Here is a 26,960-nt window from a genome sequence, read left to right as displayed (position 1 = left end):
TTGTGGTAAACATAGTTTGTTTTAGCAAATAATACAAATATTGTATGTATTGTATGCTAGTTAAGCTGAAACCGGTAAGGGGACAGGCCAGGGTAGAGACTTTTTTAGACTATATAACGAGTTTTACAAAAATATGCTTTAATGAGACATTTAATTATAATGTTATTTAATAAAGGACATTTAAGAGAAGTGATTCATTGCACAAAATAGCAACATATAGATTAAAAAACCACTTTTAAATAGATTGCCACCATAGTTACCTCTTATAAGAGAATCACCCATATACATATATATATATTAGTCAACATTTAATAATACACTCTAGACCAGTGTTTCCCAACCTTTTTCGTGCTATGCCTCACCTTAGCAAACTAATTTTTTTATGCCCCAATTTATATATAAAAAATTGAATTGTTAACTTAAGATATCACTAGGAAATTGTTAACGAAACAATAAGTAAATTTTCAAAACATAATGAAAAACTGAAATGCAAATAATTTTAATAAAGATTTGCTTGATGCTTGTTGCACGGAGATTTTATTTAGGTTCCAATTGGGTAGCTTCAGTCAAGTCTCCAAGTTGTATTATATACCTACAGCTGATTTCGATTGCTGTGGGGCGTGGGATCCACGTTGGGAAACACTGCTCTAGACATTGTTCTAGTAGCCCAAAAGAGCCCACGACGGCCAGACCTTCCTTATTTAAAAAAGAAAGTGTATCTGTGTATGATTAGAGTTTGAATTGTAGTTGGTCGGGTAAGAGATAGTAAAGGTGTGTAAAAGAGTACCTTAAATATAAAGGTATGTTATAAGTTATTTTTAGTTAGAAAAGAAAAGACATTGTATGATGTGAACTTTAAAGTAAAGATAGGCTTTCGCGCTTCACCCGTTATAACAATGTCCTCAGTCAATAAGAGATGTGGGGTCACTCTGCATCTACCGCATTTACCATAGAGTTTAGAGGATTTGTACAGTTTAATACTTGCAGCTGAGTTTTATCATCCGACATTGAGGCAGATAAATTCCACCCGTATCGCCTCGACGTCCGTCGTTCCACATCTATGTGATTTTAAGGCAGTTTTTTGTTGCGCACTACCACTACCTGGAACCAGCTGCCCACTTAAGGATTTCGGAACCAATTCGACTTAGGGTCCTAAAAGAAAAGAGCGTAACAATTCTTAAAATGCCGGCATCGCACTCGCGAGCGTGGCATTAAGAGTATCCATTGGCGGCGGTATGACTTAACATCAGGTTAGCCTCCTGCCCGTTTGCCTGCTGTTCTATTAAAATATATATATATATCGGATCTCTGAATAACAAATGTCACATATATATAATCTCCTTACAAATATGTTGGTATATTAGTTATATACTTTATAATATATAATCTAATTATAGAAATGAAAGGCACTTAGGTGATTGTTATGTTCAGTATTTAACAATAGATGAAAGATAGCTGTGCCTTTACACGACATTCAGTGATCACGACTGGATGAATTCTCACGGTAATTTTGTTTTTAATATTCTTTTGCTATGTAAAAATTATAATATGTTTATTTAAATATTTTCAATAAAAAATGATTGGATAAGTAGACTTATTGACGGCTTTTCTTGAATAATTGGCGTTTAGATAGAACTATACTAACTTTTATGTAACAGGAGGAAATCGGGCACGAGGCCCATCTGATGTTAAGTGAACCCGCCCATAGACACTCACATTGCCAGAGGGCTTAAGTGCGTTGTTGGCTTCTAGCGCAGTGGTCGGCAATTTTGTTATAAAGAGCCAAAAAACAATGTATTTATTAGCTCTGTTGCAAAGCTCCCATGAGTCGTATTGACAAAAAGTTTTTGAAAAACCCCTTTTCGTTGTGACTTCACTCATGCAGTATAGTTACTTTGGGCAGTAGGTACCACAAAACCAAATTTAATCAAAATTTGTTATAAATTTTTTGAAAATTTTATGCGATTTTTCGTAGAGGTCCTGCTCCGGTGAGACACCCAAAAGCGATAGCGATTGCGATCCCGACATCAACGTTCAGTGACATCATTTCGGAAGTTAAGAGAACATAGAAATTCCATACCGTTGCTATTATCACTGGAAGTTACGTAGTACCGATGCTGTTCGAGCTCTATACGTTGTATCGGACATCCGTCCCATACTACTATTTCCCGTGTCCGCCAGTGTCAGATTTTTTCCTTAGACACCGGTTGACGTAAAAGACATATAAATAGATTATATCATTTAAAAGCTGCCGTATATGGAAAGCGGGGCCGAAGACGTCGGTGCAAGGTTAGCAGGTGGCGCAGGCGCAGGCCTGGTGCAACGACTTTATTGAGTGTTTCCATTGTTGTTTAATACGATTTCTATCGTATCGTATCGTATTTTATTTTGTATTCAGATATATGAAATATTGCTTTTCTATTCCGTTCGCTTTTGTATTTTTATCTATATATGTAAAAATCTTTCTATAACTGTATTATTGATTGAATTACGAAGTTCTTTATCTGTGTCTTCTTCATATTACGAATAAGCCATACCAGAGAAGTTGGTGCCGAAGAGGCAGTGTCTCCTTATTATATTTAGCTAATGGAGACCTGAATGAATATCCAAATCAATGGTACATTTGTGTCAAATCGTATCGAAATCACGTATCGGACAACAACGGAAACGTAAGCCTATGTCATCGAACCTTCTTTGTACACCATTTATGGCAACTATAATTTAAGTCCAGCCTTAAATCGATATTATAAACAAACGTAGTAACAAATACACATTTTCGTATTATGCGTAAATAATAAAAATACTATTTACGATGTGCTTTTGCATATTTAATTTCATTGAAAAATTCACAGCCGGGTTCAAACAGGCGACCTCGGGGTTGACAGTACTTGGGCACTAACACTTTATCGCTAAGTATGACTTCCAATTGTCAAGTCCAATTAGTTTTTGACATCGTCATACTGAGCTCTGAGCATAAGTCTCGAATATAATTTTTTCTTAGACTACCATTGTCTATATAAATAATAAAAATTAAAATACTTAAAAATGTCCAATTATTACACAATAGTGACAAAATAATGAAAATAATTATATTACAAAGCAAAAGATTTCAATTGAAAGAGTAGATTTAAAAACAAAAATGTATTAAGTAATGACACAAAATTAAATATCAAAACTAACTGTATATAATGTCAAATCAGATCAAAATTCATTTATTCATATTGGTACAGTTATGAACGTTATTGTCGACCTAGTGGTGTCGGCGAGTTACTCTCATCCTTGAGGTAGTAGGTTCGATCACCAACTCTACACCAATCAATTTTCTATGTGCGCATTTAAGACTCATACGGTGAAGGTAAACATTGTGAGGAAACCGGTATGTCTAAGTGCCAGTCACCTAGTCGGAGGACCAACCCCAAAAGATTTTTTAAAATGAAATAGGGTCAATATTCAAATAAAAAATTTAATTAAAATTCTAACTTTCAGTTCCCAAATCAAGGTCGTAGAACGGACAGGAAAGAAACTCCGCCAGTACATATTTGTGTATATATGTCCATAGTAATCACGTTATAATCACGACCACTCCTTAAGTATTAATTACGCGGTTAACAGATGAATTTGTTCACATTAAAATGTTTAGACAGGTTGAGGTTGCTCTTGTTTTTGACATAACCACAAACTCGAACTTTTCTTTGCATACGACATTAGTATGAACGCTAGGAGTGGTTTAGTAGAAATCGATTATATGTATTAAAATAAAATTATTATTAAAATTAATACCATATTAATATAAATAGCATTTCTTAGACCCAAAAAGTCGACGGTGTGTAACAGGCAAAGAAGGCTGATCACCTACTTGCCTATTAGAAATGTTCAAAGAACAAATACAGAGATAAGAGATCAGATGAGGCATATTTAAAGTTTGTAGCGCCATTGGTATTTATTTATTTATTACATTAATGTAAATAAACGTTTCCTGGTACATGTCAAAAAATAACAATTTTCTACTATTCTCTACTGCCTTCGCATATTTTCTTTTTTATGTTGGAAATACATATGTATATATATAAGGAAACATTCTAATGGAGAAAGATTTTTATCAATTTTTTGAGTACATAGTTTTATATTTACTAAACTTTCTGTATATAAAGTAGGTGATCGCCTCTACTGTGCCCGACACACGCCGTCGACTATTTGCGACTAAGTTTCCTTCAACGTACGAGCGAGTCTATACGCACAAGAAAAGTCAATTGGTGCACAGCCGGGGATCGAACTTACGACCTCATGGAGGAGAGTCGCACCCTCAATGTACTTGGCTATATATACAGCAGTAATGCTGTATATTATTTACCTGTGAATGACGTATACTATGTGTCATAGATTACTCATCCTTGGAAAAAACAACAACTATTTCATTCATAATTTTTTAATAATCACAAATATTTCCTCTTACTGCGTTGATTTCAACCTCTTTTATAATAAGAATGCTACATCATTCCGTACATAAAGTTATTTCGAGATATAAAAAAAAATATCAATAACATTGCACCGTTATCAAGGCTGTGTTGCAATTTCGTATTAATCATCACGACGGGAAATTTTTCCTTGTCATTGTTCCGACCATTGTAACAATTCACTTTGTCTTATCATCATAAACACTAAACCCGTCTTATTATTTTTTTTCATCTAATTATAACACTTTTTTAACAAAGGTTTACGCATGCGCAATAAAAGCAACAGGCGGTACTCGACTCACTCCAGGCACTTTGCTACTCAAAGAACTGACTTAGGTATTCACTAAAACTACCAATACGACCGTATTAAAGAAGCCCTCGGGTTCACTTCCGCAATGTACTCAGTCTGTATATATTGTATGGCTACGCTACCTACCACAAATATTCAAAGAAAAAATATTAAATATAAAACAAGTGTTGACAAACTATATTATGAAGGCGATATTTGGACTGTATTTGTGTATGACCAAAGATTTGATAGATTTTCCAAGGAGTTTATCATACAGTGTAATGTTACATAGATGTAGAGAGCAGAAGTGGAAAAAGTAGCAGCAAAAGAAGTACACAATAATCTTATCTGAATCTTGTACATTTTTAAAAATTTCCTGCTTTTGGTTTGTTTCCTAAGCTCAAGATTTGTTTCGTGTACTATTATTTAAATTTTAACCCACTGATTCATTAACACTAATTCAGTATTTCAACTAAAGTACTGTTTCGCTTCTTTCTATCCAAAAGTGTTTACACTGAGTTGAAAAGAGACAGATGAGCACCAGAGTAATGAGGAGACACCGTGCTTCTTTTTCTATCTGAGATAAGATAGAAAAAGAAGTTCTTTTGAAGTAATTGTATTCTTTAGCTCCCTTTTCATTTTTCTCCTACAATAAAGTAGGTACACATAAGAGAGTGCGACTGAACTACAATCAAGCCAATTATGGCTAATTATTATTATTATGTTGACCTCATTTTCTACAATACTAGTGAAGTGCTTAAACTAAGGTAATGTTCATTAACAGTCTTAGTGTTCTATAATGTTTTGACACTATGTTCGTGTGCCCGAGATACCGCACTTGCACTTATATTCATTACACTATGGTTATTTACTTAAAAGGTTTAGTTCTCTTATGCGTCTTATTCCTGTTGTATCAAGAAGTCTGTATAGCCTGTACGCCCTTTTCATTAATACAGAATAATTAAAGTCTATAACAAAAATAACATCCAAGCCACATGTTACAGTTTTTACCCAAATAAAAGTATTTAAAACCACACGGGAACTATTAGGTTTCATTCCGTTCTGATAGCTTAATTTCCTTATAAAATTATGGAGCTTTGAGCTTTATGCACGCGACTTAAGATGCCTTATTGTTTGTTGGTTGAACTTTATCTGTAACAAAGTTTGGTGTTAAAAAAACTTTGTCGTATAGGGTTACGTTTGGGGTTGCGTTATCTTGTTTTTATGCGTTTTTTACTTTTTACGATATCAATTTAAGTACATATTTTCTTTAACCTTGGTATAATATTAATTTCCATTGAAGTTTTGTATAAAAATTTTGAAGACAAAGTATAATTGAAGTTATACAAATAAATTTTGCTAGAGATAGATCTTAAATAAGCTCTAAAGTTTATTGATAATATAGGGTAGTTAAAAAATCATTTAAAGTTCGGGGGTAGTTAAAAAATACTTGATCCACAAATCTATTAAGTAAGCTTGTATAGTTAAAGGGTTGAAGTGTATTCGAGGAAGGATCTTATCTCTCAAATACCGAATAACACTGGCCTTGGCAGCGAGACACATGCTTCGATTAAAGACTGCTTATTACTAAAAGCTATGCCATTTATATGATATTTTTTATATATTTCAATGTATGATCCTACGATTTACTATTTCACACGGCATTGATTTTATAAAATTATATCTATCATGTATAAATACTGCACGTAAAGAGCTTATACTAGATAGCAACGAGTGACATCTGTCAAATATCAACGTCAAACTTGACAAATGACAGTCAATGTTGTGTTTACTATTTTAAATACTAGTAGTGATTAAACATGTATTACAAAGTACCAACTTATTGTCATTTAAGATTCGTTCTCCTTTAAATGCACTCCATGAGTTTCTATATATTTTCTAGTGGATTAAATCCTTAAATAGCTGGTAGATAATCGCCACCATATGCTTCTGTATCGCATACAAATGTGAACCGCAGTTGTTTAGATAAAAATAAGAACATGAAACTTAAACAATAAAACATCTTAACATTGCTTGTCTTTATGGCAAGTCCGTTGGGCATTTTTAAGGCAAACCAATTAGTATTTCATTCGAAATCCAACCTAGGACTAAACTTCATGTATTTTATCCACGGAGGCACAAATGCTGATATATAATTAATAATTATACACAGTATGTATATATATACTTGGAAAAGTTGAAATATTTAAAGTTAGACAAATCTGCTCATTAATCTTGAAGCAAACGCGAGAAAATCGCTTTTCAAACCGACAGGTGTTAGCCTTTAGCGAAAGCCTTATTTCTATGTAGATAGAGCTTAAAATACGATACAACATTATCTAGTACAAAATTTACATACGTTAATGTAGTTAGAATTATGCCTCGTTAATCATGGTTTTCTTTTAGTTCTCACGCCATTACGTAGAGGTGATGAATGGCACACAAGAAACTGTTTAAAATATTTTATATTGAACTTACACGCGTAGAACGATGTCTTTATAATCCAGTATTGATACTACAGATAAAAGATACAGCCTCTCTGATACCTAATCGGCATTGTAAAGAAAATAAGGATTTTTTTCATAGAACAGGGGGCAAATGGGCACCTAATTATGAGGCACGTGATGTTAAGTGATAGACATTTGATAAACATTGCCAGGCACATTGCCAGAGGGCTCGCAAGTTCGTTGCCGGCCTTTTAAGAATTGGTACGCTCTTTCCTTGAAGGACCTTAAGTAGAATTGGTTCGAAAATACACCGGTGGGCAGCTGCTTCCACATAGTGGTGGTGCGCGGCAAAAACTGCTTTAAAAGCGCTTAAAGAACGGAGGACGTGTCTGTAATACGGGTGGGATTTCGTATTCTGCCTCGACGTCCGATGATGATGAATAAAATTACTAGTAAGAACTGAAATTGGAAGCGAAATATTTTTTTTCCTAAATTTATGTTCACCGTAATTGTCTAAAGATATGATAGATAGACTTATACTATTAAAATTATATAGGATGTGGTGTAATTTAACAAAATAAAGCTTTTATGGATTGGATTTTTGATACTTCTTTAGGCATTCTATAAATATTTTGGTAACAAATGTTACTTTGACTCAATGCCTATAACCCGTAGATGAGGCAGAATGAGTCTCCATCGCGTTCGGTCTTGATCGTCGTATTTCACCCCGTTTAAAGTCTTTCCGGTTCTCTTTGCATCATTTGAAATTATACGGTCCCATCAAGCGTCTGCTTGGCACATACTTGGAATCTTTTCGGAGTGTAAGACCTATTATTACTAATATAAATATAAAATGCAAAACCGGTTTATACCTTTTAGAAACGGGGCTTAGCGCTAAGTCTAACTCCTATTAGTGAAAAACATTGTACTTTGACAGGAGTCATACCTACTTTAGGCTGAATTATGGCTGAATTTAGTGTCACGCCGACCGCACGCGCACAGTGAGCGCTGATGGTAGAGATATATGAACTTCTAGGAAGCGTTTTTGAATCACGCGTAGCTATCAGCGCGCACGGTGGTCAGCGCCGATGGCTGCGCGGCCGTACGCGTCGCGCGTCGGCGCAGCGTAGCTGTCAGCGCTGACGATCGCTAGAGCGCCTCTGCTTTCAGTGAGCGTTGTAGTGTCGAACGGACGTCGTCAGCGTGTACAGACATGGCAAATCGCGAAGTGGATACAGGTCGAGTAAGGCGGTCAGTACATACTAAAACGAACCACGCTGAGCGTCAGCGCTGACGAACTACGCGCTGATCTATGAGCGCTGACGGTGAGCGTGAGACTAAATTCAGCCTTAAGTATCGTTATGGTATATCTATAGCAAAACAACTATTATGAAACCCTTCTCAATTTGAATACTGAACTATCTTTTTTACTAATTTGTTTGTTGATTGTTAAAAGCTCAAGACAAAAATAAGTAGTTTCCTTTAAACTAAGAGCCTTTTAAAAGGTTTCTTATCTTTACTTTGTTTTCAAAAGAAATTAGTTCGCGACTGTCGTTCACACAGGTCAATCGTCTTGTTAAATTTGAATAAATTGATGCTGATTAAACTTGTAGTGTGCGATGTACTGTGATTGTAGTAGACTTACTGTATTATTATAATATAAAAATATACTTGTTAAAAAAAATATTAAAATGTGTAAACTGGAAATCACAGAATAAAATTTTAAATCAATTTAAGTATACATATCTTCAGTACTAGAAATCTGTCATGTAAAATTTTAGAAATTGTTATTACGTTAGTTATACGTATTTTTCATTTAAAAAAAAACTAAAAATTAAAAAAAAAAAACTATAGAAATGTGATATTACAGAGTAAAATTTTAAATCCGTTAAATTCTATACTAGAAATATAAAAGAGGTTAATACTTTTTATATCTACAGTTTGTTTCAAATCTACTGCTTTTCGCTGCCTGCAATTTCATTTTCGCAATCTACAAGCCCTGATGTGTTTTATCAAACAAACACTTGCGGTTCGTATTGCCCAGTTGCTTTGCGCGCCTCTAATCGGGCGAGCGTCTTAAATTCTAGAACTTATAAACTCATATGTCTATTGTGTCATGTGTTATGGGCGTTGTGATGAGTGACGTGAAGTTCAAAAAACGATGGCTTTAAACAATTCAGGAGCTCTTAATGATTATACCGATGGGAAATTGTGAGTAATATTCATCAACACGAGTACTTTTATTAAAATTTCGGTATTTGTAGATTGTTTAATATATATATGATTTACATTAACCTCAGTTGATTCAACATTTCTGTAGAGTTCAAATTACCGTTCGATTATTTATTAAAAGTTGCAAATGAAAACAAGTAACATAAATTATTTGGGATGGGATAGGATGCATGGACGGCTACCGCTAACAAGAGATCTTTTTTACGCAACCCCTGAAAGGAAAAAATCTAATTAAATTATAAAAGTACTCAATCAAAAATAAAATAAAATAAAATATAAAAGCTTTTATTTCGGTTCATGAATTACAATTTACAATGCAATACTATCACATATATTCAGTCAAAATCTGTTCTAATGACATCGAAGGGACTGCTCATATTTGGTCGTAAAAACCGATAGTCGTAATAGCCGATGACGTTGTTATTAAGTACCTAATACAATAGAATTCACCAGGTTCATTGATTTTTGTCAATATAACCGGTATGTTGTTCTAAAGGATGTCGTCGTAAACGGTTTTTGACTGTTTATTATTTATATATATAGTATTATAAATACATACGTTAATATAGAACAGCTTGTTTAGTTAATATGGTGTAACTTATTAAAAAATCAAAGGGAACTTATATTAACTATATCTCAACAAAGCTATAGAAAGTGAAAAATATTTTTTCGGAAGTAAAATCGCATTTTTTTTAAATTTAAGCTGTTTTGTTTGGTGCTCCTTTGGTCTTTTAAAAGAGGCAAATTTATGACATCATATTATAATCAATTTCACGTTTACTTGAAGCATAATAATGACTCACTCAACCTACTTAGACATCGTTAAATATTTATAATGTATAAAAATATATGATAGTGACATTGGCTTAGTTATCTATCGATAGGTTTATCTTATTTGTATTTGATACCGATTTTATTTAATCTTGACAAATTTAAGGGGTTTTTTGACATTTTTTTCAGTTGATTTACTGTAATCACAATTTTTGAATATGTCAGTCTTACAAAAGCCGCAAAGTATCTCAACTTTTTTGGTAATATGTTAATATTGTAAATTTCTCAATTTTTATGAATGATATTTTATATATTAAAGCATCTATTCTGTTTAAAATAAAACCAGTGGTGCTTTAATTGTTAGGGGTGGGCCTTAGCTATCTGTATCTTTCGTGATCATTTGTTTTTCTAATAGGCCAGTAGCCTTCTGTGCCTACTCTTACTCACAACGTTTTCTTACACCTGACGCGTGACTGTTAATCGCGCACATAGAAAGTCCATTGGTGCACAACCGGGGACCAAACCTACGACCTCAGGGATGAGAGTCGCTGAAGCAAACACTGCTCTATTGTTTCATACTGTACTATATCATCCACCTCATCACCTACTCAATACGTGTGCTTGTAACATAGTGTGTAAATTCAGTAGTTCAACGATTGTGTAACACAATGGTACATTGTTAACTATAACATACTGTTATGATATTTATATTCCCATTGTCTATATGAGCTTTCTTTCAAATAGTCCAGCATTATCAAGAAAAAAGCGTTGCATTTACTAAAGAATCGGAAATACCTCCACTAGCTCCCGGCGCTTGCAGGTGCCCATGGTATGCGGTTAACACTTTACATGGTCACATAAAAAAGATGCTTATGACAATGCTTACAACGAAATAATAAAAGATGTCGTCTTAGAAGGTCAGGGGATAGATGATTTGACCGTCTCCAACTACGTCTTTTAGGGCTGGTAGAATGCGAGTGCTGGTCATGCAATATCTGTTACATACTAAAAAAATATATATGTATGTACATATCTGCATAAAAAATAAAATATGTTTATTATGGAACATAAGATACATGTATCACTTATTCCAGGTCATTAAATTTGAATTTGTAGGCATCCCTACTCATCGGCAAAGAAGACAGAGGGTGTAGGCCGAGAGAAAAAGCCGGCATAAAAAACTCTCGGTACTCTTTTAAGAATTTTAGATAGGCTACGGTGGGGACATCAAAAAGGCTGGGAAACAGTGATTTGAGGTCATATGTATAGGATATTAATCACCATAGAAGACAGGGAGTCAATGTTTATTAAGCTCAAATTGATTCAAATTGTATCTGTATCCGGCTGAGTGTTGAACAAAGGAACTTGTTGATATCAACTGACTGTGAGAATATTTGGTCTAAAGAATCATATGTTACCTTACTATCGTGAATATTTTGTAACTTAAACAAAAATACTAAACAATTGTGTACTGCATATTATCATAACTTCTCTAATTAAAGACAATAAATCAATGGCGGTACAACCTTTTTAGGTCTGGGCCTCAGATTTCTGTATATGTTTCATGATCATTTGTATATCTAGTAGGCGATCAGCCTGCCTGACACACGCCGTTGACTTTTTGGGTCTAAAGCATGCCGCTTTTTTTACGATGTTTTCCTTTACCGTTCGAGCGAATGTTAAATGCGCACATATGAAGAAAGTCTTTTGGTGCACAGCCAGGGATTGAACTTACGACCTAAGGGATGATAGTCACACGCTGAAGCCACTAGGCCAACACTGCGCTTGCGCCAACTTCTCTAATTAGTGATTTATAATGATAATAATAAACCCACTTAATTCCATACTTTAAAAATACAAATTAGATGGGTGTTCATTTTGTTATTATACACTTTACGTTAGTTATTGTTATTTCCGTTTCTTTGTGTTCTGCAGTATGGATCCCTTTTGGTTGAAGGCCTCCTCTTGAACATTCCATTTGGATCTGTTCTTTGTTTCCTCCATCCATTTCTCCCCTTTAAGATGTCCAGCCCATCGCTTTTGTGGTCTTCCCACGTTTATTTTTCCTGGAGTTTTTATCGGTTATAAAATAAATAATTTATTCACATTAATAAAATAAATATTATATTATTGTTGTGAAAGTTAGTTACGACCTTAAAGCGATTTCTATTTTTTGTCTAATTGGTCATAAAAACATAACCTTGCAAATCAATGTGATTAACCTACAGTGTCTAAAAATCTGAAAACTTATCTGACTTTAGAGAATTCATTTATTGGCTTTGGTTTGTACTTAGATAGTTTTAATTTACATTCAAATGTTGTATGTTTTTATAATTGATTAGATTACGGTTTCGATGAGTTGTAATCATTTATTTGTTACTGCGGAACTATTTACATATTCATCAAAAACAAAACAATACATACACATAGAAAAAATCAACCCAACACTTAACAGCAAAAGATTGAAATATTTACAAAAAGACAAACACATTACATAGATAAACAATACGTATATGAAACTGAAAACAAAAGTAAGCACATTAATAGGCAAAAATATAAAAAAATATTAAAAAAAAAAATGTAAGAAATATAAAGAAAATATTGCTTTATAATATGTATTTCTTACAGAAACTAACTAATTTTTTGCTGTTTATTGTTGTTCGTTATATTATTACAGGCGCTTTCGGTTTAGCGAATTTGGTATAACTTATCTCAACTAAGTGGTAACATTTATAAGTATTTTTATATAAATCCCTTCCAATGCTATGTGACTTATATGAACCAATATCCACAGGCCTCTTCAAAGGCTCCACCACCACCCTCGACGGAATAGGCCTACGACCGATGCCCGCGGAACGGCCGAAGACATTACGGAAACTCAAGTCAGTGTACGACGCGTCACCCACAGAGCCTACTAATGTCAACACCAACAGCAGCAATGGACAGGTAACTATTACTATAGTCTGTGCACAAGTTACTTGAAGACTTTTGTCTATGGTATAGAAATTTTTCAATGTTTTTGGTTAACGCGACTAAATTAAAGTTCCGTAAATGATATATAAGGTATCAACATTTTCCTTTCTTTGTTACCCTAGAGTTACTAGAACTAAAAGTCTTCTTTACGTACCTACAGCTCGCTTATTTGGTCTCTACTTTTAATGGTCCAGTTAATAGGCTATCTCGCTCTTACAACTTTGATGAAAATATGATGACAACAGTCTTTCAACTTACCGTAACTTTGTTTATCAAGCTCTTAATGAGGATTAAATTTTAATTTAGTTTTAGTTGTTTTTTTTTAACTTTGGTTATTATTTTGTGGTTGCTTGTTGAATTTTTTCCTTTACTAGCTTGCTTATGTTCTAATATAATTGATGTGTATGTGTATATGTGTAAAACTTGTAATGTCATATTTTCTTGTATTATTTATACGTACGAATTCTTTAGAGCAATTGTGGTCGGACTCAACAAGTTTATTCACATCTCTCACAGATCTAGCACACAGCAATTTTATTATGTTAATTGTAACTCATAGTTAGGAATTTGTATGTTGACGGTACCACGTTCAAAATTAAAAAAATCTACCAACTTTTTAAACCTTATAAACTTGTAATAACAGTTATCTATTATTCAGGTGGACAGAAGCTTCAATGGTACGGAGGATGAAGTCAGAAGAAGGAGTAATACGACAAGCTCGAGTCATAGTGGCGACAAATCTCTCTCAATACTCAGCCCATTTGATGAGCAGGTGAGATCAGATTTTCAAATTAGGAACAACTTTCAGTAGGGTTGGGAATATTTAGGTTTTGTAGTCTTTGCACTTGAACACAGCTTGGTTCAAATCCAACTTCACTCACGAGCATATGTTATTCCTGAAGACAGTACGTCACTTGTGCGCCAATTGATTTTTATATTTTGTTCTATACGCAATTAAAACTTTCTATGATGAAGGTAAACATCGTCAGACCACATGTCTTGAGGTAAAATTCAGAATCAAGACTTAGTTAATAATAAAGCCCGTTTTATTTCCAATCATGACAAAAACAAATTTTAATAAACAGCTTAGATTATTTTGCTTTATCCTAGCTTCCTTCAGTACCTTCGATCACAACCCCTTCACGGGTAAAGGCCTCCTCCAGCTTTTTCCAACTGACTCTGTCTATGGCTCTCTTTCTCCATTCGTTTCCCGCTACCGCTTCTATTTCTTCTTTCCTCCTTTTTTTGGGCGACCTCTTCTTCTTCTTCCTCTTGGTCCTTTCCATACAGTTGTCTTTAAGGTCCACCATCTGTGTATCTTGCTATATGCCCTGTGTATTTCTATACGCAATTAAAACTTTCTACGATGAAGCTAAACATCGTCAGGCCACATGTCTTGAGGCCACTGGCCACTCAGTTAGAGACTTAGTTATGATTCCCTTATATCCAAAATTTATTACATTTTGACATATCTATTATCATTTCGTAAAAATAAACTAAAAAAAATAGTTTAACATTTTATAACGTTACTGCAGAATGGCGATTGTCACGTTTACTAAATGTGTTTAAGTAATTTCGCATGGCCTTGAGCTGTGTCTAACGTTATTAAAGAGGAGGTCTTCACAGTTGAATACTAATGCAATTTATGTTCATACCATGAAATGACAAAGAGCGGAAATGCTGGAATTAGTGCTCAACGGTCTGAACACCTGCGGTTTTAAAGATATATGCATAATGGGGCGGAGTCTATTTCATTATTTGGCTTAACAAGCTATGCATGCACAATCTTAAATGCCACTGTACCGAACAGACTGAAATTAGCTATTTAGTTTATATATTTATTCCATGATGACACATTGTATTAAAGACTGTATCTGTGGGGATATATAGTATATTATACTAGCTGATCCGGCAAACGTCGTTTCGCCATGTATATCATTTATAATAAAAAAATAGGGGTTGATCGTAGAGGGGTGAAAGTTAGGGGATGTATGTATTTTTTAATAATGTACCATAAAAAAATTGAAATTAAAAATTTTGTCTAAAGTATAAAAATAAAAATTTAGGGGTGGACTACCCTTAACATCTGACGGGCTGATTTGTGAATCTAAACCATTCCCAGATCCCCTTGAAGACACACAAAAAATTTCATCAAAATTGGTCCAGTCGTTTAGGAGGAGTTCAGTCACATACACACGCACACAAGAAATATATATATTAAGATATCTTCAGGGACAAATTTAAAATGTAACCCTTTATATTTAATTTTAAATTTGGTTAATTTTTTTTTATGGCTCTGGCACGGTTTGTGCATTAGCCAGCGTCAAGTATGAGATTTTTATAATTCGTGCTTTTTACCTTATAAATTCGACCATGTCCTCCATGTACGGTTTAGGCACTCGCCCGGTACCGCACAACCCTCCCAAAGGCCGAGAACAAATTTAAATTAAATTAAAACTTGCCCTCGAACCGGGAATCGAACCCGGTACCCCTCACCTAGCTGCCACTTAATAAGACCGCTAGGCTATGAGGCCCCTAATTTGGTTCATTAATAAATAAAAAACCAAATCTAGTCCAAACCTCTCATATTAATAAGCAAAGTTAAGTAGAATTAAAACTTAAATTAAAGTTATTATTAGTTTTTATATATAAATAATCCAAAGTTTATAAACAACTATTTTATAAAAGTTTTTAAAAATTTGCTTTATGTGGAATGACTGAAAGAGAAAAAAAAACTTTAAATAACGTCGTATTATATTATTTAATGCTATTTAATTTATTTTATTAAAAATCTCGTTAAATAATATATATTAATATTAATGAGATTGGAATTTTACGTACTTACATTACATCAAATAATGGCGCATTGACCTATATGTGATAATATAGTCGTGTAAAACTGAAAATTCAAGGGTATAGATAATGCTACCCTGACATACTTCTAAAGTGTATTTAATACATACTTAATTTGCACCGTTGTTTTGGGGTGAAATGTTGTGTTTAAACTCTACGTACTACTGTGGTTTAGTGATGTGTTTGCTAAAACTAATTTATTTTAAAAACGTTTGAAATACTTTTAATTGTGTCTACCGGAGTGTTGCAAAATACAAAGATGGATTTTTAAATAGTAATAGTTCATTCCCCTTTGCGTGCAGGTAGGCAGGTGTTTATAAACTGTCAGGTGGTGTCTGCAGGTGCAAGCTTGTCATTACTTTTTGCATGATAATCCTTACGCTTACTGTAGTGCCTGTGAATTCATATAATCATTATGAACATAATATATTCAATAACAGATGAAAAGATAAATATAATTTACCTGCAAGTTACCCAAGTTGAGCAACAATTACAGTGTAAAATCCACGTCTAACTAAAAAGACAAAATATAGACACGGTACAAATTTTAAATTCCTTATAAACTAAAGAGTTCAAACAAATACAATTAATACAAAAAACGAAACGAGAACAAGAAAAAGCGTACAATAAAAATACCGACCGTGCGTCACTCTTGGCGTTAACTACTCCATGCCTTTACTTGTTTTTATTTATTTTTTTATATTCCCGCAGGAGGAATGGGCGAAAATCTCCGAGATAATGGCCTCATTTGGGAGCAAGCTTGTTCGCGAATCCGTCTTCGTCTCAGAACTTGAACAGGAGTTTACGAACCGCCTCGGCCTCAGTTGTTCCGAGTCCAGTCTTAGTCCGTCGGTGGCGTCCAGCCTGGGTCTTTGGCTGTCTGGTTTGGGTCTACATGACTATGAACCCTTATTCATAGATAGCGGATATGATGATATTGAGTTTGTCGTAAGTATTGTACCTAAAGACAGTCTTTTTATTTGCATACCCAAAGGAAAGAGATTTGTATTTTTTTTTTTTAAGACAATTCACACTAATTGACCTAGTCCCATGCTAAGCTGGTGAAGCTTGTGTTATGGGTACTAGGCAACGGATATACATACATATAATAGATAGATATACATATAAATACATATTTAAACACCCAAGACCTAAGAACAACACCAAATGCTCATCACATCGATGTTCGCCTCAGCCGGGGATCGAACCCGGGACCCATGGATACGCAGTCAGGGGTACTAACCACTAGACCAATGAGTCGTCGAATTTGTATACAGGAAATTATATAGCCAGCTTTCTGTGTCTCTTACAACAATAATTTGAAGCAGATTGTTGATTAGTGTTCCCGAAAAAACATTATTTCTGGTAGCTAAGCTACTCCTGGTTGTAAAGAAGCGTCAGCTACGAGATCAGTTTAATATCATATTATTTTCATCTTTATATCATACCAATAAATAAACATTAATTTTATCACTATTTACAGCGTACTAACACGATATAATTTCCAGAACGGAATCCTGGACGAGAACGACCTACGAGAAATGGGAATAGAAGAGAACGATAGACAAAAAATTCTAGAATCATCGAAACAGTTACCTCTTAAGATTACAGAAATAAGCAATAATCATAACAATAACGTAATAAAAAATCAATATGGCTCCGTGGACGAATGGTTACGGAACATTAACTTAGAACAATATAGTGAGACTTTTAGAAAGCATTTGTATGTAGATATGGATCGAGTTAGGAGAATATGGGAAGTGGAACTGACTGCGGTATTGGAGATAAACAAGCCGGGGCACAGGAAACGAATCCTCTGTTCTGTGTCAGGAGAGCATAATGGTCCGGCGAATAACATCGAGGATATTAATGCTGATCTCAATAATTTGGTAAGTTATAATTTGGTTATAATGTATTAAAAATAACAATTATAAAGAAAGCTTGCTACTAACTTGAACTTATTTATAACAATAATTCATGGTTTCTACTAAATGTGTGCCTTTCTGCTGAATTGTGCTTACGCTATGATGAACTGAAAGTGTGATGAGACAAATTATGACTTACAATATATGGACGTGCAATCTTATGCGATTAATTATAATGACACCAACCAATTATGTTATTAATAACAATGACAATGATATTAATGTCGTATCTGTACATATATAAATTTCCATGTTTATGTTGATGATATCCAAGATTTTTTCCTTAAGATAAACAGCTAAAGATACGTTTTCCTAAATGGTGTCACTAAGGGTTACATACTCAATACAAGTTTATTCCTTATTTTTCATTTTAAATTCGAATTAAAATGATGTACTCGTTTTGAATTCGTAGTAAACAGATAATAGTATCAGGTATCGTAAACGAAAAATTTCGTCACCAATTTCAAAGAATTATTAAGCAAATTTTCCTTAACCGATTGACGTAACGAACTACGTCCAATATTCTACTCATGGTATAGCCGTTACAGACAATAGTAACGTCACTTGAATACTTATGTCTGATCGTTATAGATTATTTAAAGAGAATTGGTTTTTTAATTACTTTGCCTGATCATTTTTAGTAAATTTTCTTGTCAATGGATAATGTCATTTAATTGAGATACGTAATAACTTACGATAAAGGGTTTCATATGAAATGGAATGTTGATTACAATAAAGCAAAATGGGGATATAATAGATATATGGGATAGATATGGCAAATTTTTTATTAAAACATAACTTCTCATTATTCAATTCAACAACAAAATTAATATATTGTTTAAATTAAATAATATGAAGACATTAACAACATCAGTTTCCACCACACTATTGGAAAGTTCGTTTTTAATTATGTATACAATAAATAAAATAAATTTAATTACATGACTATACATACCTATATAATATACAAACAATATGAGGACATCCTCCCAGACAATCAGTAATATAATTTTATTGATTTGATTAATATTCATCACTGCGATACTGCATATAAATGAAGTGACCATGCATCTATTATACTTCAAATAATGATTGTTGATGCAGGTCCGGTTGTTTTATTAAATTTCATGAATCGGTGAAAAATTGATTTCTTGCAAAAACTAAGACTGTTTAAAAGTTGAACATGATTTTTTAACTTTTGATTGAAAATGTGTCTTAAAAATTATAAAGATTTGATGATGATGAACATTTTCGATAAATATAAGTCTTTAAGGCGTGACTTACCTTAGCCTTACCATTCATCAACAAGTGCCCTATAAACAAAAAGACCCCGTTTTTAATTAATATGACATAGAATGTTTGTTTTATACATAGCGATGGTAGGTATCAAACAACTTCAAAATCTAACCAATGAATATAGATAATATTTATGCCTGACCTTAACAAAAATCATCTATACTTATATTCTTAAATTAATCTGTGTTTTTGAGCAATATTTACCTCACAGCACATCCCCATCCAGCAGATTAAAGTTACCCCACTTAAATAATTTTTAATCACCTGGCAACACCCCGATAGTTCAAAATATATTAAAAGCCAATCACCACATCGGTTAAAAGGGCTAATCCTCATTAAATTGCTCATCTCGCTGGTAATTACACACGTCGGGGTGTATCTTGGCAACCCCCTCCCAGGTGCCATAATATCTAAAGTGACGGGCATATTAAGCCAAGAAGGGTTCACATTTTTATCAAAGAACTTTCGATTTAAATAACAGACATTTCTATTAAGTGGTATTTTTTATTAATTGCTGGAGTAACGCACAAGTGAGAGAAGTCCAGGTTCCATTTACCACAAAACATGGCTGGATGTCTTCCACAGTATGTTTCACAAGGCATTTTCTTTTGCGAACTAGCGAACTGTGGAATCAACTCCCGGTGGGTCTTCCCTGAATGTTCAAAATTCGAGTATACTCCTCTCTCAAAGGCCGGCAACGCACCCACTAAAATGGGTGTCTAAGTGCTGCGATGGGCATTTTTGGGCATTCCTGCAGGCTCGTTTGCCTATTTAGTTAGTAGTTTATTATATTAAAAAAAAACATAATTCACGTGAGAGTTAACTCTAACCTTTTTAAAATTCAAATAATTATGAAAAAAAATCATTTATTAACGACTAAAAGATCCATTCTTGGTTAGTAAGCACAACTACGTAGGGAAAAATATGAAATGGTTATTGCTATTTAGTACATCTAAACTGAACAAATACAGGAAGAAAAATTAAGTTACCGGAGATATATAGATGGAAATTAGTAGCAGTGTTTATGATTTCCAAGTTCATAAGTATCTTAAGTAAAAAGTTATATATTTCTTTGACCACATAAATAACGATGGCTGTCCAATAGTGCTATAGGTATATGTTAGTAGTTGGTTTGTACAGCTCTTTTTTTTAATTTCACACATCGTTGGGTCGGTATGGTTAATTAGTGTTCAATTCGCGTTCTATTCAACCCGGCTATTCATTCACGGGCTGTGATATACAGAAATGCCAAGAGGAAAACCTATTGGATATGTGGAATTGAAAAGGTAGGATTTAGAATAAAACCTAAAATCATTGAACAAATCGATTGTTCTGAATTATTTACTTTTAAAATACGCCAAAATATTTTTTTAATACAGAGTAGAAACTACAGTTGAATAGATAGTTAGATTTTCTATTTTAGGATAGATAGATAGTCGTTAGATTTCTTAACCTCGATCTCTGTAGAGTTAGGATTAGAATTGCAACGTTGCCTAAAAAGTGCTGAATTTAGAAAAACATAGCGTGTTGCAGAAAAATTTAAATTTACGTTTATCCTAATTTTGTGTATCACGCTCTTAATGAGGGTTAACTTTCTGTTTAGTTTTTTTTGCTGACTGCTTGTGTTTTATTTTGTCCTTGCTAGTTTGACATTTTTGTGTTCTAATATGAGATGAGTATGTATGTAAAATTTGTGAAGCTATATTTTCTTGTATATTTTAAGCAGAATTTTATTTTCTTATAAATTAATAAAAATAAATACTTTGATTTTAGTAGTAAAGCAATCATTTTAAATTGTCATTAAACTTATCTAGTATCATCACAGATACGCATCCATTTGACCAATCACAAACGAAACCATTCGTTCCTACTCCCCAGATCGTCACTTGTTATCTGACAAATATAGACTCGCACAACACTATCTCTCCGCATTCATTCCCATTCAAAGAACTCCAATTCACTTACCCCATCATTTTTATTGCCTACAAAATGACACTCGTGAAGTTAGATGCCTCTTTGTGCCTCACCTTAGAGGCTTAATTAAAATTTCACGCTCGTGTATTCATGTACATTTCATTTTTGCATTGCATTACTTTTGTTTTACACCTCTGAAGTGTGAACTGTTTTGAGTGGCATTTTTGTATTTGTTCCTTTGTCGTTTTCATTAATTAGCGTATGTTTTATTCATTGATATCGGTGAATGGGATGTTGTTCGAGCTGGGTTCTAATTATATTACAGCTTAGGGCGTAAAATATTGCGTTTTCATTATGTAAGATCTATCTACATATCCAATGGGACTCACGAATTAAGATTTATCTTTTTGTTTACACAAATAAAGTATTTCCGGACCAATTCAACTTAGGTTCCCTCAAGAAAAGAGCGTACCAATTCTTAAAAGGCCGGCAACGCACTTGCGAGCCTTCTCCTGCAATTTTGAGTGTCCATAGGGGGCGGTATCACTTAACATCTGGTGAGTCTCCTGCCCGTTTGCCTCCTGGTGCATTAAAAATGAACAGCATTTTAAATAGACCAATAGTTTTTTTTTTAAAGACAATTCACACCAATTGACCAAGTCCCATGCTAAGCTGGTGAAGCTTGTGTTATGGGTACTAGGCAACGGATATACAATATACATACATATAAATACATATTTAAACACCCAAGACCTAAGCACAACACCAAATGCTCATCACATCGATGTTCGTCTCAGCCGGGGATCGAACCCGGGACCCATGGATTCGCAGTCAGAAGTACTAACCACTAGACCAATGAGTCGTCGAAATTAGTTGAATTTTCGTTACCATACATTTGTTTTAGAAAAACAATATTCAACAGCTAAAAGACGAAATCAAAGAAAAATTGCCGCCTTCGGAAAATTTGAAGCCTGTACCACCGCCTGTCGTTCCCACGCTAGCGCCACCTGGAGGCGAGACTTTAAAACGTAGTAAAAAGAACAGACCTGCTCCTCAACCTCCTAGACCCTCTGATCTGGAGATCAGGGCGCCTTCGGAACTGCTAGTCGGAGTACCGGGGGCATTGAAGACGCAGTGGAAACATCAGCCATTCGTACTTGTGACTGGTGCTGTTACATATGTAGCTAATGTAAGTGGTACACAAAATTAATAATTTAAAAAAAACAAAAAAATGTCCAATAGAAAGCAATTTTTTTCTTTTACTTATTATTTTATTGGGATTTATTATTTATGTCTACCTGTTTCAACTGGAACGAAGTTTCGTGGACTGCAATCATTCCCCAGATTTGGGGATAAATTTTAATACAAAAAATTTATTCATGGCAAATAGGTTGTGACAAAATTCATATATCGCTAGTAGGGAGTCCCTATATTGTGGGTAACTAATTATTCAGTGATGGATAACAATTAGTCAGTGCTACGTGTTGAGAACAGTTTTTTGAGGAAAAGTATTTTCTTGTCTATCATGTTTACGGCTTTTTTTATAAAACAGCTTATATTTATGACTTCATATTTTTTTAACTTTCTTTGTGTTTTATTTGTATTTAATGTCTACGATTTTAATGTAATATTATTGTACAGTACTTAGGATCGACGGTTGTGAAAGAATTACGAGGGACGGAATCGACAAAGAAATCAATACAAAAACTGAAGAAAACTACCAAAGAGCCGCGGGATTCGCCCGATATCATTCTGTCTATCAGTTATCGAGGTGTCAAGTTCCTAAACACTATAACTAGGGTAAGTTAATATGATATTAAAAAGAGATACTAAAGATATGACCTAGATTGTGCTTAGAACTGTCTTTATAAATCATCCTTTAACTTTTTGTTGCTTATAAATCGATTATATTCAAATTTAGTTTTTTCTTTACCTCGATTCAATACTCGCCTTAATTTGAGGGAAGAGATTACCGTTTCGATGGGATAAACATTAAATATATGACGGTTACGAAACCCAAAACTTTGTATGGTATTTTTTTCCTGAAATTTTCCAATGTTGCTAATAGTTATTCTGCTAATCGGGACGAAGACAAATCCAAACACAAAATTTGGTTCTGAATTGTGTATCTAACACGTCTTTGTTTTATATAAAGACTAGCTGATTTATGATTTTCTTAAAGTAATACAATAAATAAAAAAATGACTACTTTATTAAGAAATTAAGACAATATGCGTCTGCACAACACACGCATACATATTTGACAAACAAAATGTTGTATTACTTTCATAAAATCATACATTAAGTTCAACTAATTTATAACACAAGAAATTCAGGATCAAATTTCGTGTTTGGTTTTGTCTTCGTCCGGAATATGATAATTATCTACTAAAAAATATGATATTCATAAAACAGCACCACAATACACCTTCAATAATGCAATGTCTTGTTCGCGTCATTAAAATAATTTAAAATTTATATTTATTTATTAAACTTAAAAATTATAATTTAAACTTAATAATTTCGAATTAATTTTAAAATCTGCTGATTCATTTATTGTTAGGTGGTACGAGGTGAGGTCAACTAGTAATATGTTTTCTACAATATAAATAATTATAATTTGCTAAACACTGTTTAAATATTACATATATTTGGTACACGAGATACAAGAATAAATATAGTATCGATTAGAGATTTCCCTCGGTCATCCTGCCAACTAGATCGTTATTTAAATTTTCTTAAATAATGTTACCCAACGAAGCGTTGGAAGGGTAAATATCCCTAAGTTGCTTCGAAGGGTCAACTAAACAAAGGACCTGACTTTGCTCGCTTGATTTTTAATTATGGATAACTTTTCACTTCATCGAAGCTCTAATCTTGCCTTTGTTTCTCAGAAAAAGGATTGTTTTTATTTTGTTTTTGATGTTCACGCTTAGTTACATGGGTTAATTGATTTTTTTGTTGTTTATTTCTACAAAATGTTACAGGGGTATCTTGAAACAGTTATTTTGACAAAGACTTTCTATGACGATATATCTATTTTATATTCATCATCATCAATACAGCCCCTCGTGGGCCTCCTCATATTTCGCCATCATATTCTATTGCGTGTTACTTGCGTCCAATTTTTAATACCTATTGTTTCGAGGACTTTGACAATTCTATTTAGTGGGGTAGTTGGGGTTCTGTCACCCGCCATTCGGTGCATATCTCCCAACAACTTGAGCCTGTTGAATTTTATGAATTGGACGTCGTCAAGGATGTTATAAAGTTCTTCATTGTAGCGAATACGCCAAACACCGTCGTCGCAAACAGGACCAAAAAATCTATTTTATATTATTTTTCTATTTTATGCAATAATTTTATACAAATACCAATACATATCATTCTCCAACTGACGTGTTTCTTTTTATTTTATTGTGTCACATTAATTTAATGATTTAGAATAAAGTGTTGTATGTAATAGTTTGTTTGTTTTGCTACATGCAACATTTTAACACTTAACCTTTCTGTTCAGGAGTTGGTGTGTGAACACGAAATCCGAAACATTCACTGCGCCTGTCAAGACGCCGATGATCTGACGCATTTTGCTTACATCACTAAAGACCACACCACCAAGAGCCACTATTGTCATGTCTTTAGAGTTGCTACTATGGTAAGTGCGAAAAAAATATTTATTTTAAATATAATGTCTTTAGTAACGCCTAGCTGAATTATAAAGCAAATGTTAGCAACTCTTTCGTGTTTGCATATCTAAAAATGTTATATAAGATGGGCACACAGTCGTTCAAATTTTAGGCTTATTTAACCAATAAATATCCAACACACTACTACGCACTTTAGACAAGTTATTTTCTTTCCTTATCTTTAAATTTTGTTTCTTTAAACTCTAGACTAGTATGTTAAGTTTCATCAATTATCTATATATCATGACGAGTTTAGGATCTTTGATTATGATTCAGAGTCGAAACTAAGCGCGAAATATTTGTCCAAAACACAAAACCTTTTCTTTTACATTGGTAGTGGCGTAACTATACCATCAATAGGCCTCCTCTCTTAGGAGAGAGGGAATGGTCTGTAGTCCCCACGCTAGCGCTATGCGTATTGGAGACTTCACATTCATCCATAGAACATAATATCTCTTGGACAGGAGCCCTCTTGGGTCGGGGGCCCGTGGCATTTTGCCCGCCCTGTCACCCGTTTGTTACGCCACTACACATAGGAGTCATACTTAGCGCTCAAACTCGACTCTGAAGACGGAAAGAAATACTTTATTACACATTTCTGTTATAGGTTATTGTAAATCTTGCCCTAAGACATGCCAATATCCTATAGTGAGCGTTCAAGTATTACGTAACGAATTTTGGGGGGGTCCTTCTGTAAAACGTTACGATGCGGGGCGGGGATTGAATTACGCGTTATTGTTAATATTATTTTCGACTTTCCAGTACTTTACTCCACATAATGGTAACTTTTAGGTATAAAGAGTCACTAGGTGGTCACGAAACGTTTTACTACACTTGGGTACAGAAAACGTAACGGCGAGTTACATGGGGGGGGGTCAATAATCTCTAAAAATTGCGTGACGTAATGCACGCTCCCTAACACAGCCAGGGTTCAAATGACTAAGGAATCGCTTACTTCACTTCCCTATCAGTTCTCTAATAATAAGTAATAAATTTCTGAAATTGTTTAATATATTCCAGGATCAAGCGACTGAAGTTATCTTAACTCTCGGTGAAGCATTTGAAGTTGCCTACCAAATGGCCCTTCGAGAACAAGCAATCAAGAGTAAAGTCACCCAATCAATAACTAAAACACCACAGCATGAGGTAAAAGAAAAGCCATATCATGGCAGATCACATTCCATAACAGAGATAAAGTTGAATGGTCATCAACTGAAAATCGCACCTATTGCTGCTTCACTATCTAACGAAGACTTCCAGAAGGATGGATCAAAGAGCCCTAGGACTCCGCTACTGAAAGCGCCCATAGCGTCTACCGAAGAATTGTGAAAGTACTAACCCGTCAGACTATACCAATTTTAGTTTTTGTGTGAGGTTTGGGTCGCATCTTAGTTATCGCGAATTAGCGTGAATTGTTCGGTTTTTGACCTATGATATAAGGAATATATACTAAATACAATAAATTAACAATTAAAAAGCAATATTGGCCGAGTGGTTTTAGCGTCCGACTTTCATCCCTGAGGTCGTAGGTTCAATCCCCGGCAGTGCACTAATGGACTGTCTACGAACACTCGCTCGTAAGATCTCAAATCAAATCGACGACATGTGTCAGACAGAAGGCTGATCTACTTGTCTATGACCATATAGGGTTGAAGTATTACCAATAAAATTAAACAAATTCAAAAAATATAACTTTTATTGATATATTGTATGAATATCTCATTAGAAGAAACCCAATTCCTTAAAAACCACTTTTTATTTTTTATCTATACTGGTAGTATTCTATATTTACAAGAAACAAGTGGTAGTACATATGTTCATTTATTAATTATTGTAATAATTAAAAGGTTGCTGAACCCATAGGGTCCATCTATTGTTGATTGAGTTAGGCAGTTCGCAATCATCTAGCATATATTAAAAAACACATATGAGGGTATATATTTCTATACAGGATCTCGCACGAAGGCCTATATGTTCCGTCTATGTTCCAAAGGGCCACATGGGCATATTTGAATAAAATACAATCAGCGGTTCAATCCCTCTCACTTTTAACTAACGAAAAAAATTTTAATTCAGTTATAAATTGTATTTCATTCAAGTATCATTTATAGGTGTTTTTA

General features: G+C 34.0%; 1 protein-coding gene across 8 annotated transcripts in view; it reads left to right on the top strand.

Annotated features, from left to right (window-relative positions):
• The window catches only part of LOC125051860 (ankyrin repeat and sterile alpha motif domain-containing protein 1B-like), a 95,319-nt gene extending 68,732 nt beyond the window's left edge, over positions 1 to 26,587 (top strand). For 7 of the 8 annotated variants that reach the window (XM_047652457.1, XM_047652458.1, XM_047652464.1 and 4 more), the window contains 8 exons: positions 12,988 to 13,139; positions 13,825 to 13,938; positions 16,731 to 16,967; positions 17,528 to 17,908; positions 22,059 to 22,343; positions 22,796 to 22,954; positions 24,672 to 24,809; positions 25,861 to 26,587. In XM_047652457.1, the coding sequence (XP_047508413.1) occupies positions 12,988 to 13,139; positions 13,825 to 13,938; positions 16,731 to 16,967; positions 17,528 to 17,908; positions 22,059 to 22,343; positions 22,796 to 22,954; positions 24,672 to 24,809; positions 25,861 to 26,169 (1,775 nt within the window). In that variant the 3' untranslated portion in view covers positions 26,170 to 26,587. The remainder of the gene's footprint in view (positions 1 to 12,987; positions 13,140 to 13,824; positions 13,939 to 16,730; positions 16,968 to 17,527; positions 17,909 to 22,058; positions 22,344 to 22,795; positions 22,955 to 24,671; positions 24,810 to 25,860) is intronic. The other variant, XM_047652456.1, reaches the window with a different exon arrangement.
• The last annotated feature ends 373 nt before the right edge of the window (positions 26,588 to 26,960 follow it).

Source organism: Pieris napi, chromosome 8 (genome assembly GCF_905475465.1).
Source record: "Pieris napi chromosome 8, ilPieNapi1.2, whole genome shotgun sequence".
NCBI lineage: Eukaryota > Metazoa > Arthropoda > Insecta > Lepidoptera > Pieridae > Pieris > Pieris napi.
This window is presented reverse-complemented; position numbering and strand designations above follow the sequence as displayed.